The sequence below is a fragment of the Eschrichtius robustus genome, chromosome 15 (assembly GCF_028021215.1).
Source record: "Eschrichtius robustus isolate mEscRob2 chromosome 15, mEscRob2.pri, whole genome shotgun sequence".
Lineage (NCBI taxonomy): Eukaryota > Metazoa > Chordata > Mammalia > Artiodactyla > Eschrichtiidae > Eschrichtius > Eschrichtius robustus.
Window position 1 is genome coordinate 8,047,357 of NC_090838.1, and position 15,760 is coordinate 8,063,116.

A 15,760-nucleotide genomic window follows, 5' to 3' on the forward strand; every position below is an offset into this window, starting at 1 on the left:
TAGAAAGAAGCAAGTACAGGAATGGGATGGTGGGATAAGGAGGGGGTGATCCTTCTCTGAGCATGCAATTTGTATAGTTCTGACTCTTAAACCAGAAGATATGCTTCACATATCCAAAAAACAAATAAACAAAATCAACCAGATGTGGTACAACTCTAAATGGAATACAAACAGTAAGAAATGGACCTGGCTTTTCCAGCAAGTGGCCTGAGGTAACCTCTAAAAATGGTTCGCTATTCACTTGACCCAGAAAACCCCACAAAATCATGCAAGTCGAGAGGTTCAAATCTTCGTGTTCATTTTAAGAACACTCGTGAAACGGTCCAGGCCATTAAGGGTATGCATATCCGAAAAGCCACCAAGTATCTGAAGGATGTCACTTTAAAGAAGCAATGTGTGCCATTCCGTCGTTACAATGGTGGAGTTGGTAGGTGTGCCCAGGCCAAACAGTGGGGCTGGACGCAGGGTCGGTGGCCCAAAAAGAGTGCTGAATTTTTACTGTACATGCTCAAAAATGCAGAGAGTAATGCTGAACTTAAGGGCTTAGATGTAGATTCTCTGGTCATTGAGCATATCCAGGTGAATAAAGCCCCCAAGATGCGGCGGAGGACTTACAGAGCTCATGGTTGGATTAACCCATACATGAGCTCTCCCTGCCACACTGAGATGATCCTTACTGAAAAAGAACAGACTGTTCCTAAACCAGAAGAGGAGGTTGCCCAGAAGAAAAAGATATCCCAGAAGAAATTGAAGAAACAAAAACTTATGGCCTGGGAATAAATGCTGCAAAAAATAGATGCAAATAAAAGTGAAAAAAAAAAAAAAAAAAAAAAAGAAATGGACCTGTTTCATAAATTAATAACATAACCACACCAAAGAGGGTAGAGAGGAAAAGAACTGACCTAGGTTACTTTGGAAAACAGTTGTAGTGTAGATAATGAGAGACAGTTTTCTCACTATCCAAAGAAGTAATCACGAAACAGAAAGGAGGAAAACTAGAATGAACCCTGTGGTGCAGGACTAGAATCAGAAGTATCATATGAACTCATAATTTTTAATACACTTTATATACAGACAGATAGGTACAGAATTAAATATGAACATGTGTGTGCATGTGAGTTAGTAGACACAGTATATACAATATACACACATCCACTGACAGAGCCTAGAAATAATGACACTCCAGGAGCAATGAGTACATCCAGCACCCAAATACTGATTTTTAAATACCATTCTTAAATAAAAGGAATTAGAGCTTCTTGGAGAAGTGTTTGATTCCAGGCCTGGGACAGAGAAAATATAAGATAAGTGTTCAACAGATGGAAGGAAGGGAGGGAGGGAGGGAGGGAGGAAAAAAGAAATAAAAGAAATGCTCCCTAAAGGGTACATTTGGGGAAAGACATAGAAGTCAATTTAAAAAGCCTTCACAAGGTAAGCAAACTCTGGACTGAGTTTCAATGTGTGAGTAGGAATTTGCCAAGCAGAGTATATTCAACAGGATATATGAAGGCCAGGAATCCTAACATACCATGGTATAAAAAGAACTGTATGTAATTTAAGACCCCTGAACCACAAGGTACAAGAGGTCAAATGACACAGAATGAGGGTGAAAAAGTAGGCAGGGATCATATCACCATAAGAGGCTTCAGATGACTACCTAAGGAATTTGAACTTTATTCAGTAGGTGACAGAAATCTACTAAAGGGTTTCAAGCTGGAGAGCAACATAAACAGGTATGCATTTTCAAAAGCTTCTTCAAAAGTACTTTATCTTAAATGGATCAGATAGTGTGTGTTTGCTAAATACATGAGTGTTTTATAACTGACAAAATATCATAAGTCGCGAGATTTACTGCAAACACAAAATCGGTCAATCACAAATCTTGGAGTTAGTCTAAGAAACTATTCAAAATGCCTGCCGTCCAGACTTCCCTGGTGGCGCAGTGCTTAAGAATCTGCCTGCCAACGCAGGAGACATGGGTTTGAGCCGCAGTCTGGGAAGATCCCACATGCTGCGGAGCAACTAAGCCTGTGCGCCACAACTACTGAGCCTGCGCTCTAGAGCCCACGAGCCACAAGTACTGAGCCCTTGTGCCACAACTACTGAAGCCTGCGCGCCTAGAGCCCGTGCTCTGCAACAAGAGAAGCCACCGCAATGGGAAGCCCGCGCACCACAAAGAAGAGTAGCCCCTGCTCGCTGCAACTAGAGAAAGCCCCCGCAGCAACAAAGACCCAACGCAGCTAAAAATAAATTAGTTTTTTTTTAAGTTATAAAAAGAAAAAAAAAAAAAAAAGCCTCCTGTGAGGCATTTCACTTACTCCTGTAAGTGAAATTCTTAATTATCAGAAGCACTGAAAGCTTCAGCTTGACTACTACATAGTCCGGAGCGTATCCAGTCCATTTTAACAAAAAAATGAGCACTTGGGGCTTCCCTGGTGGCGCAGTGGTTTAGAATCTGCCTGCCAATGCAGGGGACACGGGTTCGAGCCCTGGTCTGGGAAGATCCCACATGCCGCAGAGCAACTGGGCCCGTGAGCCACACCTACTGAGCCTGCGCGTCTGGAGCCTGTGCTCCGCAACAAGAGAGGCCGCGACAGTGAGAGGCCCGCGCACCGCGATGAAGAGTGGCCCCCGCTCGCCGCAACTACAGAAAGCCCTCGCACAGAAACGAAGACCCAACGCAGCCAAAAATAAATAAATAAATAAATAAATTTATTTAAAAAAAAAAAAATGAGCACTTGAACCAGGGGCTACTTTCTCAGAGAGGCGTGTCCCCTCCCTGCCTTGTAAGACTGCTGGCACTAGTGTAAGGTCCTGCTTCTTGTGCTCTATCTAGAAGACAGCCCAGTTGCTTCAGAACTCCATTTCCATTTGCACTTTGCAGCACACACAGGCGCAAAGCTGCCTGTTATTCCAATCATCTTCCTGGATACCAGTTATAATTTCCTTTGGGCTCTGGTTACAAAGCTGCATAGCTTTTGAATGGTCGGTCCCTATTGCTCCCATAAACCTGTCCTTTTAAATGTATAATTTTACAGAAAACAGGGCTTTTCAGAAACATGAGTAGAAATGCCTGTATCTTAAAAATTGATGTCACTTGTAGAAGGGTTAAGAACACTAACATTTTACCTGCTAGCTTTTAAAAATTTATAGCTGCAATCTAATCCAGTGGTATACACTAGAATATTAATGGATAAAATCTTATACTATTTTCAGTAATTTAAAATATTAATGTAAAATTGTGCCTTAAAAGGAGGTAAAGGTTGCTATGAAATGCATAATGACAGACATAGAGGGAAGTCAACTTGTCTGATCAATGCAGGTAATTTTAAATAGCAGTACTCCTTGACTGTCACTGAGATAATCTAGATGTAAATATACTAACTGTGACTTTCACTCACACCCAGATATTTATTTCAGGGAGAAAAAGAATAACAACACCCAGAAAATTATGTAATCTGCAATCTATCAATGACAGAATTTAATGAAACAGCATTACTCTCATTAGTGATAGTAACAATTTTAGTCCTTATATAAGGTTATAATTTTATAGTTGTATTCTATTTTGCCTTTATCCATGGAATAATGTTTTACATGAAGCCAGAAGAGCTAAAAAATAATTCGAGCATCTCTGTCTTTATTACAGATAAAGGGTTGGCAAACTTTTTCTATAAAGAGCCAGATAGTAAATATTTTAGGCTTTATGAGACACATAGGGTCTCTATCGCATAATCTTCTTTTTAAAAACAATTTTTTAAAAATGGAAAAAACATTTTTAGCACAGAAACTATACAAAACCAAGCCACAGGCCAGATTTGGCCCTGTGCTCTAGTTTGCCAATCCCTTCTATAGATATATAGATGAATAAGAATGAAACTATGAACATTTCTAATGGCTCTAAGACCATAATAATAATCAAAGGCAAACAAAGTGATGAAGCTGAAACTTGCAATAACACTATTCACATTAACAACTAACATAACAAAATTATAAATTCTACGTACTATAGTTTTAATTAAAAATTCCTTTGTTCTTCAACATTACATAATTACTCTCACTATTAATATTACTGGAGGAACGGGGGTTTGGCGTAAAACAAACAACATTCTAAAAGTTCAATATTAACAAATATATTTGACTACATCATAATTAAGGATTTCTGTTCAAAGATACAGATGAGTAGCACACTGGAAGATGATTATCAGTGATATCTGTTGAACCAGTATCTAGATTATATAAGGAATCCTTGCACATCAACAAACCACCAATTTTTAAAGGGTCAAAAGATACACAACACAGGTTAATTCACAAAGGAGACTGAGAAGTATATGGAGAAAGGTTTGACATCAACTGTTAAGATTAATAAAAAGTTTAAAAGATACTACTTTACACACCAATGGAATTTAGTAAGATTTAGAGAGTGAATAAAAGGAAAGGTGAGTGAGGATACGGGGAGACAGGATCTCTCATGCACTATTAGCAAGAGGTGATAACATTTACAGCCATTCTGGAGACCAGGTAATACTTCATGTATCCTCTGAGATCGTAGTCTCACTTCTAGGGTTTATATTTAGAGGAAACCCTTGTCCAAATAGACAGACACGAGACACGTATGAAAATGTTCAACATGGTACTGCTGGTAACAGGGAGCTGGATGTGACTTAGGAATCCAACATGAGGGGGAATAATAAGTAAAATTAAGAGATACTATGGAATACCAAAAAGCAGTGAGCTACTTTACATATATCAGGAATAGACATAAAACAATGTTGCATGAAAAAAGTTAACAACAAAATGACAACAATCCGTTATACTATTTATACATATGTACACTATACTAATAGTCTCTAAGAGCTTATAAACACATTACAATGGCTGTGTATTAGGGGAAAAGAGAATAAGACAAAAACTGAAAGGGGAAAAACAATTAAAAAAAAACAAAACAAGATGGGGCCTTTGTGTATACTACTAATGACAATAAGCTGTGAGCCAAGGAGCATAATTAACGGAACTATACGTACCTGAATTAAAAATAGTAAACAAAATTATATATACCATATTTTTATTTTGCCTTATAAAGAGACAATTTAAGATATTTAAATAGCTGAATTTAGTATTCACTTACATGCTTATAAAATTATCTTGTAAACAACATATTCTGTCCTGTTCTTCTACTCTCACCCTCTACACCTTCTTTCCTTAACCACCTTTACCTATCCTAAAAACACGTGGTGAGATTCCTCTGCACCCTCCCAAAAGTTTTCGGTTTAATGAAAATCAGAATACACTCAGAGATGTGCAGCACATAAACATCATTCGTTATGTATAACAGACATTAAAAAGTTTAGCATTCTATTAGAAAATTATTTCTACTTTATTTTCATTAAATACGATTTTCACTGTTAATCACTTCATACTGCAGAATGATAAATACCACAAGAGGGAGCTTTGGGTACAATCAAATACTCTACCTACTAAACATTAATGCATGCAGAACACAAACATAGTAATACTCTATGAAGAAGACCAAAGAACCAAAGGGACGTTACATTTTAGCTGGGCAGACAGGGCGTACAATCCTAGATAGATAAAAGTGGCCTGTGAAGTACAGCACAAATTCTAAATAAGTAACGTTATGGAAATTATGACAGAGAGTGATCAGTCAGGTTAGGGCTATCAGGCAGCACTTTCTATATGAGGTAAAAGTCTGATCTGAGCTTGGAAGACTATGGATCACTGATGATGGTAGGACAATGAATAAAAGTGAATATCACACAGGAGGCATAAATAAGTTGAGAAGTAAAGAGAAAAGAAAATCAGCTTAATTCAAAATAAACATATTGACAAGATAATTAACAAGAATACATAGGAAATAAAACATGATCCCTCCCCATCAGGAATTACTGCCAGGAATTACAGTACACTTACAGAGAAAAAGACAAGGGATATAAATTTTGCAACAAAAATAAATCAACACCATAGTTTGCTATGAAGTTAATGCTACTGAATCAATTAATCATAATATGAATTGTTCAACAGGTAAAGCACAACAATAAACTTGCCCCCAAGTTTATTCTATGTGGTTGATACAGATGGGGTTGGTAGGAGTTGGTAAATTTCTACCTTACCTCTTTTTTTAAAGGAAAAATACAGAAATAATAATGATGATAGAAATACCCATGTACCTTAATTTATATTTTGTGTCCTACTTCTTCACCTAGATCATTATATACATGAACTAGTTTTGATTGGTAGCAAATGTTTGTCAAGATTCTATGAGGAAGATAACTATTTATCTGATAACTAGTTATTTGAGTTCTTATTTCTCTTGGATTCACCAAATCTACAAAGTACTCTACAACCATATGAATGATTAGTAAGTAAATGTTTTGATTTGGATATTTTATTACCTTGCCTGAGTCATTACACAGTTAGCAAAACTAAATTTATCTTTGTTTAAAACTATGAAGTCCAGATTGCAAGTGTTCCTTTATTTTTGTCTCTCAAAAAACTAGCATTTTTTTTTTTACTTGCTTGTTACTTACTTCATCCATCTTCATACATGTGCCAAAATCTGCTAATTTTAGATGTCCATGTTTATCCAAGAGCATGTTGTCAGGCTTCACATCTCTGTGAATTAAACCCATGGAGTGTATGGCATCCAAAGCAAGAACAACTTCAGCAGTATAAAATTTGGCCCATTTTTCAGGTACATCATAGTTACTCATAAGGTTTACAAGGTCTCCACCAGGCATGTACTCCATTACCATGTACAGATACTTATCATCTTGAAAGGCACAAAAGAGCTGGAAAACAAAACAAGAAGGAAAAAAAAATTTTTTTAATTTAAAAAAAGAAAAGAAATGAAAGAACGAAAGAGAGAAAGAAAGAAAACCAAAACCATTAAGAGAACAAAACCCCAAAACTATTACTGCTATTGAAAAAGATAAATTATTGTATAACCAAAACAGAGTTAAACTTTAGGAAATCTGTGATTTTAGATTTGGACATCTTTAATGGAAAAAACGTTATCAAATAAAACTTTTATATGGGTATCTTCTTCATGCTTACTAACAAAATATGCATAAATGTATCATGTTCCCTCTTGGAGAATACAGGAATCTACTTAAATAGAAATATTTTAAAAGAGAAACAGATTAAGAATGAGGAACATAAAAGGTGAAAGAATGACAAAAGAATAGATAATAAAAAAATGCCCAGCTTTCTGAAAACAAATTACTGCACATAACTCACAAAGAAGAGAGCTGAGGAAGCAGGAGAGGTTTAGAAAAACCTAAAATACCAGATTCAATAGATATAAGAAGAGGCAGTAAGTCCCATACCACTGGGAAGAGTAATTTGTAGCCACATTTGGAACTGGGCCTTCTCCTCTCTTCCCTTCCCCATCATCTTGCTCACAATCAACAGCAAGTGGCAGTGATACCTGTACTCAGACTAAAGCAGTGGCACTGGGACCAGAGAAATAGGACACCAAGCTAGGTTGCTACTGATCCCCTGGAGAGACAAGAGAAACCACAAATTCAGAAGGAAAGGTATCTGTACATTCCACCCAACGACATGCCCCACCCCTCCTGAAAGCAACCAGTGTAAACAGAAAAGATTTCCACAAATAGGAAAAAGAACAAAACCAAGAATCAACATTTCAGAAAAAATCAGTATCATGAAATAGAGGCAAAGCAATTCAAGAAACAGAAAGTTAACAGTCAAGGAAATGCTTAAAATAGGACAAACTAAGAACAGCTTTAAAAATGTAAAAATCAATACCCTCAAAAGAGTAACATCAATTAAACAATAGGATGATATGGGGAAAAAATCTGAAGCTTTGGAATTAAATATACAACTGATGATACGTGAAAAACAAATAACAGAGCTTGAAAATTGAGCAAAGTAACTTTCTCTGAAGACACTGAAGGATTCAGAGATGAAAAACAGAGCAATGTTAGCAAAGCTCCGACATCTAAAAGCAGTCTGGAAGAGAGAAAATAGACCAGAAGAAAAAGAAAAAAAAAGAAATGGCAAACAAAAACTTCTAGAAATGAATAAAGTCAAAAATCTAAGATTGAAAGATCTCAAATGAAACAAGAGAGAAACTAAGACAGTCAGTGCTAAACTCTCAGAAATCCAACAGAAAAATTCTAAGAGTTTCCAAAGACAAAAAGTACCTTATGTACAAAAACATAAATCATATTGTCAACAAACATCTCAGCCAACACAGAATACAAAAAACAGAGCTGTATCTTCGAAACTTTCAAGGAAAATAATTTTGATCCTAGAATACGGCAGTTTAAAAAAAATCAATAAGATGGCAAAATAAATATGTATTACATCATTCATATTCTTAGAAATCTGATAACAAACCACTTCTGAAAGAACTGTTCAAGGATATAGTTTGACACAATGAATAAATCCAAGTAAGAGAATTACGTGAGACCTAAGAAAAAGGGACAAATAAAGAATCCAGAAAAGCTTATTACTGACATAAAATTAAATATTTATTTGAGAGAGTCAAGCCAAAATCAGAATAATTTTAAAATGGAAGGTAGTGAGATGCAGGGAAGAAAGGGATGAAAAGGCACAAGGCTGGTTACCAAATTGAGAAAGTGTGTGTGTGTGTGTGTGTGTGTGTGTGTGTGTGTGTGTGTGATGCTATTAACTCTAAATGACAAAAGGAAAGATGTATATAAATGGAGAGACACTCATGTTCCTGGATACAAAGACAATAGTATAAAGATGGCAATTCTCTCCAAATTGATCCACAGAATCAATGCAAACTCTAAATCCCAGCAAGTTTTTTTTCCAGAAATTAACAAATTGATAATAAAATTTCTATGGAAATGCAAATAACCCAGAGGAGCCAAAACTATCTTACAACAGAATAAAGCAGGAGCACTTATACTTCCCAGTTTCAAAACTCAAAACAAAACTAATGTTTTCAGGACAGTATTGGTATGGTATAAGGACAGACATATAGATCAATGGAACAGAAGTGACAGCCTAGAAATAACCCTTGTATTTATAGGTCAAGAGATTTTTTTTTAAAACAAAGGTGCCAGAGTAATTTAGTGGTGAAAGAACAGTCTTTTCAATAAATGGTGCTTGAACAATTGGATATTCAAAGACAAAAATATGAACATTTTTAGACCCCTACTTCACATCATACTCAAAAATTAACTCAAAATAGATCACAGGACTAAATTTAAGAGTTAAAACTAGAAAAACCTTATGAAAAAACAAAGGAGAATAATATTTTATCACCTTGGATTAGGCAAAGATTTCTTCTAACACCAAAAACACAATTGACAAAATGAAAAACTGACACATAAGATTTGATCAAAATAAAAATTTTCTGGCTTCAAAAAAATCCTATTAAAAAATGAAAAGACAAATCACAGGTTGGAAAAAATACTAACAAGTGATATATATGATAAAGTATCTAGACTACATAAAGGACTCCTACAACTCAACAATAAGGCAAGTACATAATTTTTTAAAGGGCAAAAATGTGAATAGACATTTCACCAAAGATATATGAGTGGTCGATAAGCACATGAAAAGATGTTAGTCATTGGGGAAATTCTAATTAAAACCACAATGAGATCCCACTTTACACCCACCAGAATGGCCATAATAAAAACAACAGAAAACATCAACTGTTGGCAAGAATATGGAGGAACTGGAACCTCATCTATGCTGGTAAGAACGTAAAATGGCACAGCCACTTTGGGAAACAGTTTGGCAATTTCTTAAAAAGTTAAACATAAATTTCCCACATAACTAAGAATTCCACTCCCAAAAGAAATGAAATATGTCCACAAAAGACTTGTATGCAAATGTTCATAGCAGCACTATTCACTATTTATAATAGCCCCAAGTGGAAACAATTCAAATGTCCCTCAAATGGCAGAGGGACAGACATAACGGGGTGTGTCCACGTACTCTCTCCAGCGCAGCTGCGTGTACTGCAACACAACTCTGGTGCCAGGCACCTAGGGTTAGCATCACATGCCACAGGCTAAGAGGCCAGTCCTTCACAAGCCCCTCACTTCAGACATCAGCTGTCCTTCTGTACTTTGGAAGTCCCCAAGCCACCAGCATTTCTGATTAACTAACTACAAATTCTGGAGTTCCCATGACCCACTCAGGTTTGATAATTCACTGGGTTGACTCAAAGAATTCAGGAGAGCACCATACATATGATCAAAGTCTTACTGTAAAGGATACACATAAGATGAGGTCTGGGAGGGAACAGAGCTCCTGCAACTTCTCCTTGTGGAATCAGGGTGAATCACCATCCCAGTACACCAATGTCTTCACCAACCAGGCAGCTCCATTGAGTGTCAATGTCCACAGCTTTTATTAGGGTCTCATTATATAGGCATGATTAATTAAATCATGGGCCATGTGATTAAACTCAATTTCCAACCCCCTTCCAGTACCCCGAAGGATGGAAGGCTGAAGGTCCCAATCCTCTAATCACGTGCTCATTCTTTCTAATGATCAGTCCTCATCTCATCCAGAAGTTATCAAAAGGCCACCAGAAGTTGTCTCATTAGCATAACAAAGACACTCTTAACACTCAGGAAATCCAAGAGCTTTTGAAGCTCTTGTGCTAAGAACTGAGAACAAACACCAAATACATTCTTGATTAAACCACATAGCATAGCTTGGCTATGCTATTCAGCATTAAAAAGAAATGAAATACAAGACATTCTACAATGTGCATGAACTTCAAAAATAGTATACTAAGGGAAAGAGACAACATGTTGTATGATTCCATTTTTCTGAAATGTCCAGAAAAGGCAAATTCTGGAGACAGAAAGCACACTTGTGGTTACCTGGGGCTGGAGGGGAATGGGAAATGACTGTAAGTAGGTATAAGTGATCATTTGGGGATGATGAAATGTTCTAAAAATCAGGTTTTAGTGATGGGTTCACAACTCCATAAATTTCCTAAAAATCATTTAATTGTACAAGTTGATCGCAAACAATTTAATTATTTGTAAGATACGAAAACTGGAAACAACCCAAATGTCTATGAACAGATGAACAGATAAACAAACTGTCATATATCCACACAATGGAATACTATTCCGCAATAAAAAGAAATGAACTATTGATATATCGCATCACGGATAAATCTCAAAACAATTTTGTTGAAGAAAGCCAGATGCGATGGGATTAAAGTTTGATTGAACACTGCAGAAAAAAAGATCAGTGAACTTAAAGACACAGCAGGGGTCCCCCCGTCCCCCCACCCCAGGCCACTGACTGGTACCAGTCCACGCCTGTTAGGAACCAGGCCAAACAGCAGGAGGTGAGCGGCGGGCCGGTGAGTGAGCGAAGCTTCACCTGCTGCTGACAGCACCGCCTGAACCATCCCCTCCACCCCCACCCCGTCCGTGGAAAAACTATTTTCCATGAAACCGGTCCCTGGTGCCTAAAAGGTTGGGGACTGCTGAGACACAGCATAAAAACTATACAAAATGAAGCACACCTGAAAAACAAAAACAGACTGGGGAAAGAAAAAAAACAGTATCAGTTACCTGTGGGACAACATCAAGCAAATTACATATGTGTAACTGTAGTCTGAGAAAGGGGTTGAGGGGTAAATGGATGGAAAGTGAGACAGAAAAAATATTTGAGAAAATAGTGGTCACAATTTTCTCAAACTTGGTAAAATCTGTAAACCCAGAGGTCTAAGAAGCCAGTCAGGGTTCATATCCAAAATAAAAACAATTCCTACAAATCTTTTTTTTCAATTGACAGACAACCTAATGGGAAAACGAGCAAGAGACTTAAACAGGCATTTCACAAAAGAGAATATTCAACTATGAAAACGTAATAAATCTCACCAATAAACTGGAGTAACCTGGATAAGAGATATTCAATGGTTTCACTTATATAAAGTTCAATAAACAGGAAAAATATAGTTTCTGAGTGCTTGTTTAGGTGGTATACTGGAAAGAAAACAATGAAACAATTACTAATAAAGCCAGAAGAACGTTTATTTTGGGGGGAACACGTGGAGGTAGTGATTGGGGAAGAGCACAAGGGGACTTAAGCGAGTACATACTGGCAATGTTTATTTTTGACCTGAGTTGTGAATACATGGGTGTTTGCTTTGCAATAAATCATTCTGCTACTTTTTTATGTACTTTTCTACGCATGTTACAAATAAAACCATTTTAAAAAAATAAGCAGAACTCAAAGAGAAACTTATAACTTCAAATGAGTTTATAGGTATCTCTCCTTATCCTCCCATTATTCAATATTCAAACAGAGATATCTGTATTGGAAAATAAGGACTGACAATAAAAGTCAGGAAGGTAAAGAAACTAGAAAAGAACAATATAAACCCAAAGAAAACAGTAGCTAGAAAAAAAAATTTTTTTAAGCAGGAAATAACTAAAAAGAAAGCCAAAAAGTATACTTTGTAAATAAAACGAAAAACACGTTACGACCAAAAAGTTTACAAATATGCCATTCAACAGAAAAGTGAAAGAGAAGACAGAGTCACAGAAAATATAAACAGACTCAAGAAATTTAAAAACCTGAATCAGTCAACAATCATATGAAAAATTAAAAGGTTGGTAGACGATCCAGTTGGGAAGGAGGGAGGGAGAAATTTAAACACAGAAATGGCATAAATTAATTTTAGGATAGCAGCTATCTCTCAGAAGAAAGGCAGGGAAAAAAGATTGGGCCGGAGAACAAAAAGTATTTCAATCACTTTGCTGTACAGTAGAAACTAACACAACATTGTAAATCAACTATATTTCAATAAAATAAATATTTTTAAAAAGTATTTCAGCAGTTCTTGTAATGTTTAGTACTTCAAAATTAAAAGATTAAAATTAAGTATGGTAAAATTTGCTAAATGTGTGTGAAATTTGCTAAATGTGTGTAAGACTGAAACCAAAGAAAGTTTCAAGATGCCTTATTTGTTAGACAAGCAAGAAAAGCTATTTACCAATGGTGAATACTTAAATTGTGTTTGGTTTTGCATCAGCTGAGGAAATGTGTCTAGAGAAAATCATCTTTAAGACTAAATCTTTCAGCAACAATAGTTGCTCAAAGAGTTGAGAACACTGGGAGCAATATTAATCATCAATTTAAAAACAAGACAAATGATTTCAAGTGTTTTTCCTTGACTCTTGATGAGTCAACAGATATTATTAATACTATTCAGTAGTTACTATGTATTGGAGGAGTGCCAAGTTTGAAGCTGAATACAGAATTAGCCTCTATGAACAGTCCGCATAGATCAACTACAGACAAAAGTACCTTAAAAGAAGTTGAGCAAACATTAATTCAGTACAACCTGAAGTAATACCTGGTAAGGTGTGTTACAACAGATGCTGGTAAAAATATATGTGGAACAGAATAAGGCTTAGTTGGACAAATTTACAAAGCTTGTGAAAATGTATGCTGTTCAAAGTCTATGGTTATTTTTCGTAATATTGATCAATAGGTACAGTGTGGAAAATATATTTGAATCTCATGTGTTAATAAATAAGTAGTATTGATGGTGTTATTTGCCCTTGTTGACTTAACCATCACCATCAGTTCTGTGAATTTTTGCCAGAAATAGAAGCTGAATATCCTGACTAACCCTGCTACACAGCAGTTCAATGGCTTAGCAGTGGTAAAGTTTTACTGCAATTATTTGAGCTCAGAGGTGAGACTGAAATTTGTCTGATCAAGAACCACCCTCAACCACTATGACTGAACTGAATAGCTTTGGAAATTAGCTTTAGCTGCAACTTGATAATGTTTCTTAATACCTAAATGACCTAAAATGGCAAGGCAAAACAGCGCTATATGCAAAACTTATTCTATGACACAATCATTTTTATGACAACTAACATCAAGCTACTGTATATACTTTCCCATGCTATCAAAATCAAAACAATACATGAGATCTCCATTCCTACACAAATTTGCAGTGGATATACTTTCTGATCTCAGACTACAGTCTCACAGTTCCAGCAGCATTTTTTGGACATGAATGTAAGTGCAAAGGAAATATCCATTAAAAAATCCATTTGAACTTTGCAACTGAGAAGCTTCTACCCAACCTTCAATTGGAATTGATTAACCTGCAATGTAATGACAGTGCTAAAAGGTAAACATCAAGAGAAGAATTTAACGGAATTCTGTAAACGCCTTCCAAGTGATAGATAGATACGCTCAATCAAAACTACGTACTCGGGACTTCCCTGGTGGTGCAGCGGTTAAGGTTCCATGCTCCCAATGCAGGGGGCCTGGGTTCGATCCCTGGCCAGGGAACTAGATCCCACATGCATGCCACAACTAAGAGTTCGCATGCCACAACTAAGGAGCCGGCTAGCCGCAATCAAGGAGTCTGCCTGCCGCAACTAAGACCTGGCACAACCAAATAAATAAATAAGTGAAAACTACGTACTCAAGGTCAACACCAAGAGTCACAAATGATAGAGTAGTATGTACCCTTGATATGATGTGATGAAAATGGCACTTTACCTCTGTAGTTTTTCTCTCAAAAACCCATAACCCTGGTCTAAATAATGAGGAAAACATCGAATTCCAGTAACAGAGCATACACATCCTACAATAAAACTGAGAAGTATTCTCAAAGCTATAAAGGTCATCAAAAACAAGAAAAGTCAGAAACTGTCACAGCCAAGAGGAGCCTAAGAAGATATGATAACTAAATGTAACATGCTATCTTGGTTGATCCTGGAACAGAAAAAGCACATTTGGCAAAAACTAGGAAAAATCTGAATAAATTATGGACTTTAGTTACTAATAATGTATCAATATTGGTTCATTCATTGTAACAATGTACCTTACTGAAGCAAGATGTTAGTAATAGGGGAAACGGTACAGGGGGTATACGGGAGTTCTCTACCATCTGCTCAATTTTTCTGTAAATTTTTAAAACTGTCTAAAACTAAAGCCTACTGATAAAAAATAAATCATATGCTGGTGGATGATAGTATTTAGCAGTAACTAGCTGTGTGAAAATATATTTTCTGATAAGATAAATATGTAAAATCTTTTTATACATCAGTATTAATAGAACATCTACAATCGATTTTGATAGGAAACACTAATTGTGAACCCCAATTTTGCAAACTGTTATTGCCTCAGAAAATAATTTCACTCTTCTCCCTAATAGACCTGTATTTTTTCAATTGTATTATTATATTTTTAATTTCATCAATAAAAAATTTGTACAAATTTGTTTGCTTGTTATGTAAGTACCTACATAATATCTTTGATTTTGCCTCTTGGGCCACAAAGCCTAAAATATTTATTATCTAGTTCTTTACAAAAAAAAGTTTGCCAATTTCTGGTGTGACTGAAACAAGACTCGCCATGACTGCTGTTGAAGCTGAGTGAACAATACATGGGGATTCAATATACTTTCTTTCTTCTTTGGGATATGTTTGAAATGTATCATGATAAATTTTAAAAATTAAAAAATATATCATTAAATACACTGAAAATTTTCCTTGAAAGATTTGCAAGCAAGTTCAAACAAGCCTCATGGAATGAATAGTTTCTACTTTATATAAACTGTACCAAAGCTCAGAAGAAAGTGGTGTGCTTTTCAACTGTGTCTGTTAGGGTGATCTCACTATGATATGAAAACCAACCAGAAGAGCCTATGTTAAAAATAAATTAAATTAAATTAAAGGTCATATGTCACTTATGCAAATAGATGGATAATTACTTAAAATGTAAGTAAGTCAAA

General features: G+C 36.0%; 1 protein-coding gene across 3 annotated transcripts in view; it reads right to left on the reverse strand.

Annotated features, from left to right (window-relative positions):
- ROCK2 (Rho associated coiled-coil containing protein kinase 2) overlaps positions 1-15,760 on the reverse strand; it is a 139,924-nt gene that overhangs the window by 50,967 nt on the left and 73,197 nt on the right. For all 3 annotated transcript variants that reach the window (XM_068563870.1, XM_068563869.1, XM_068563871.1), the window contains exon 5: positions 6,546-6,806. In XM_068563870.1, the coding sequence (XP_068419971.1) occupies positions 6,546-6,806 (261 nt within the window). The remainder of the gene's footprint in view (positions 1-6,545; positions 6,807-15,760) is intronic.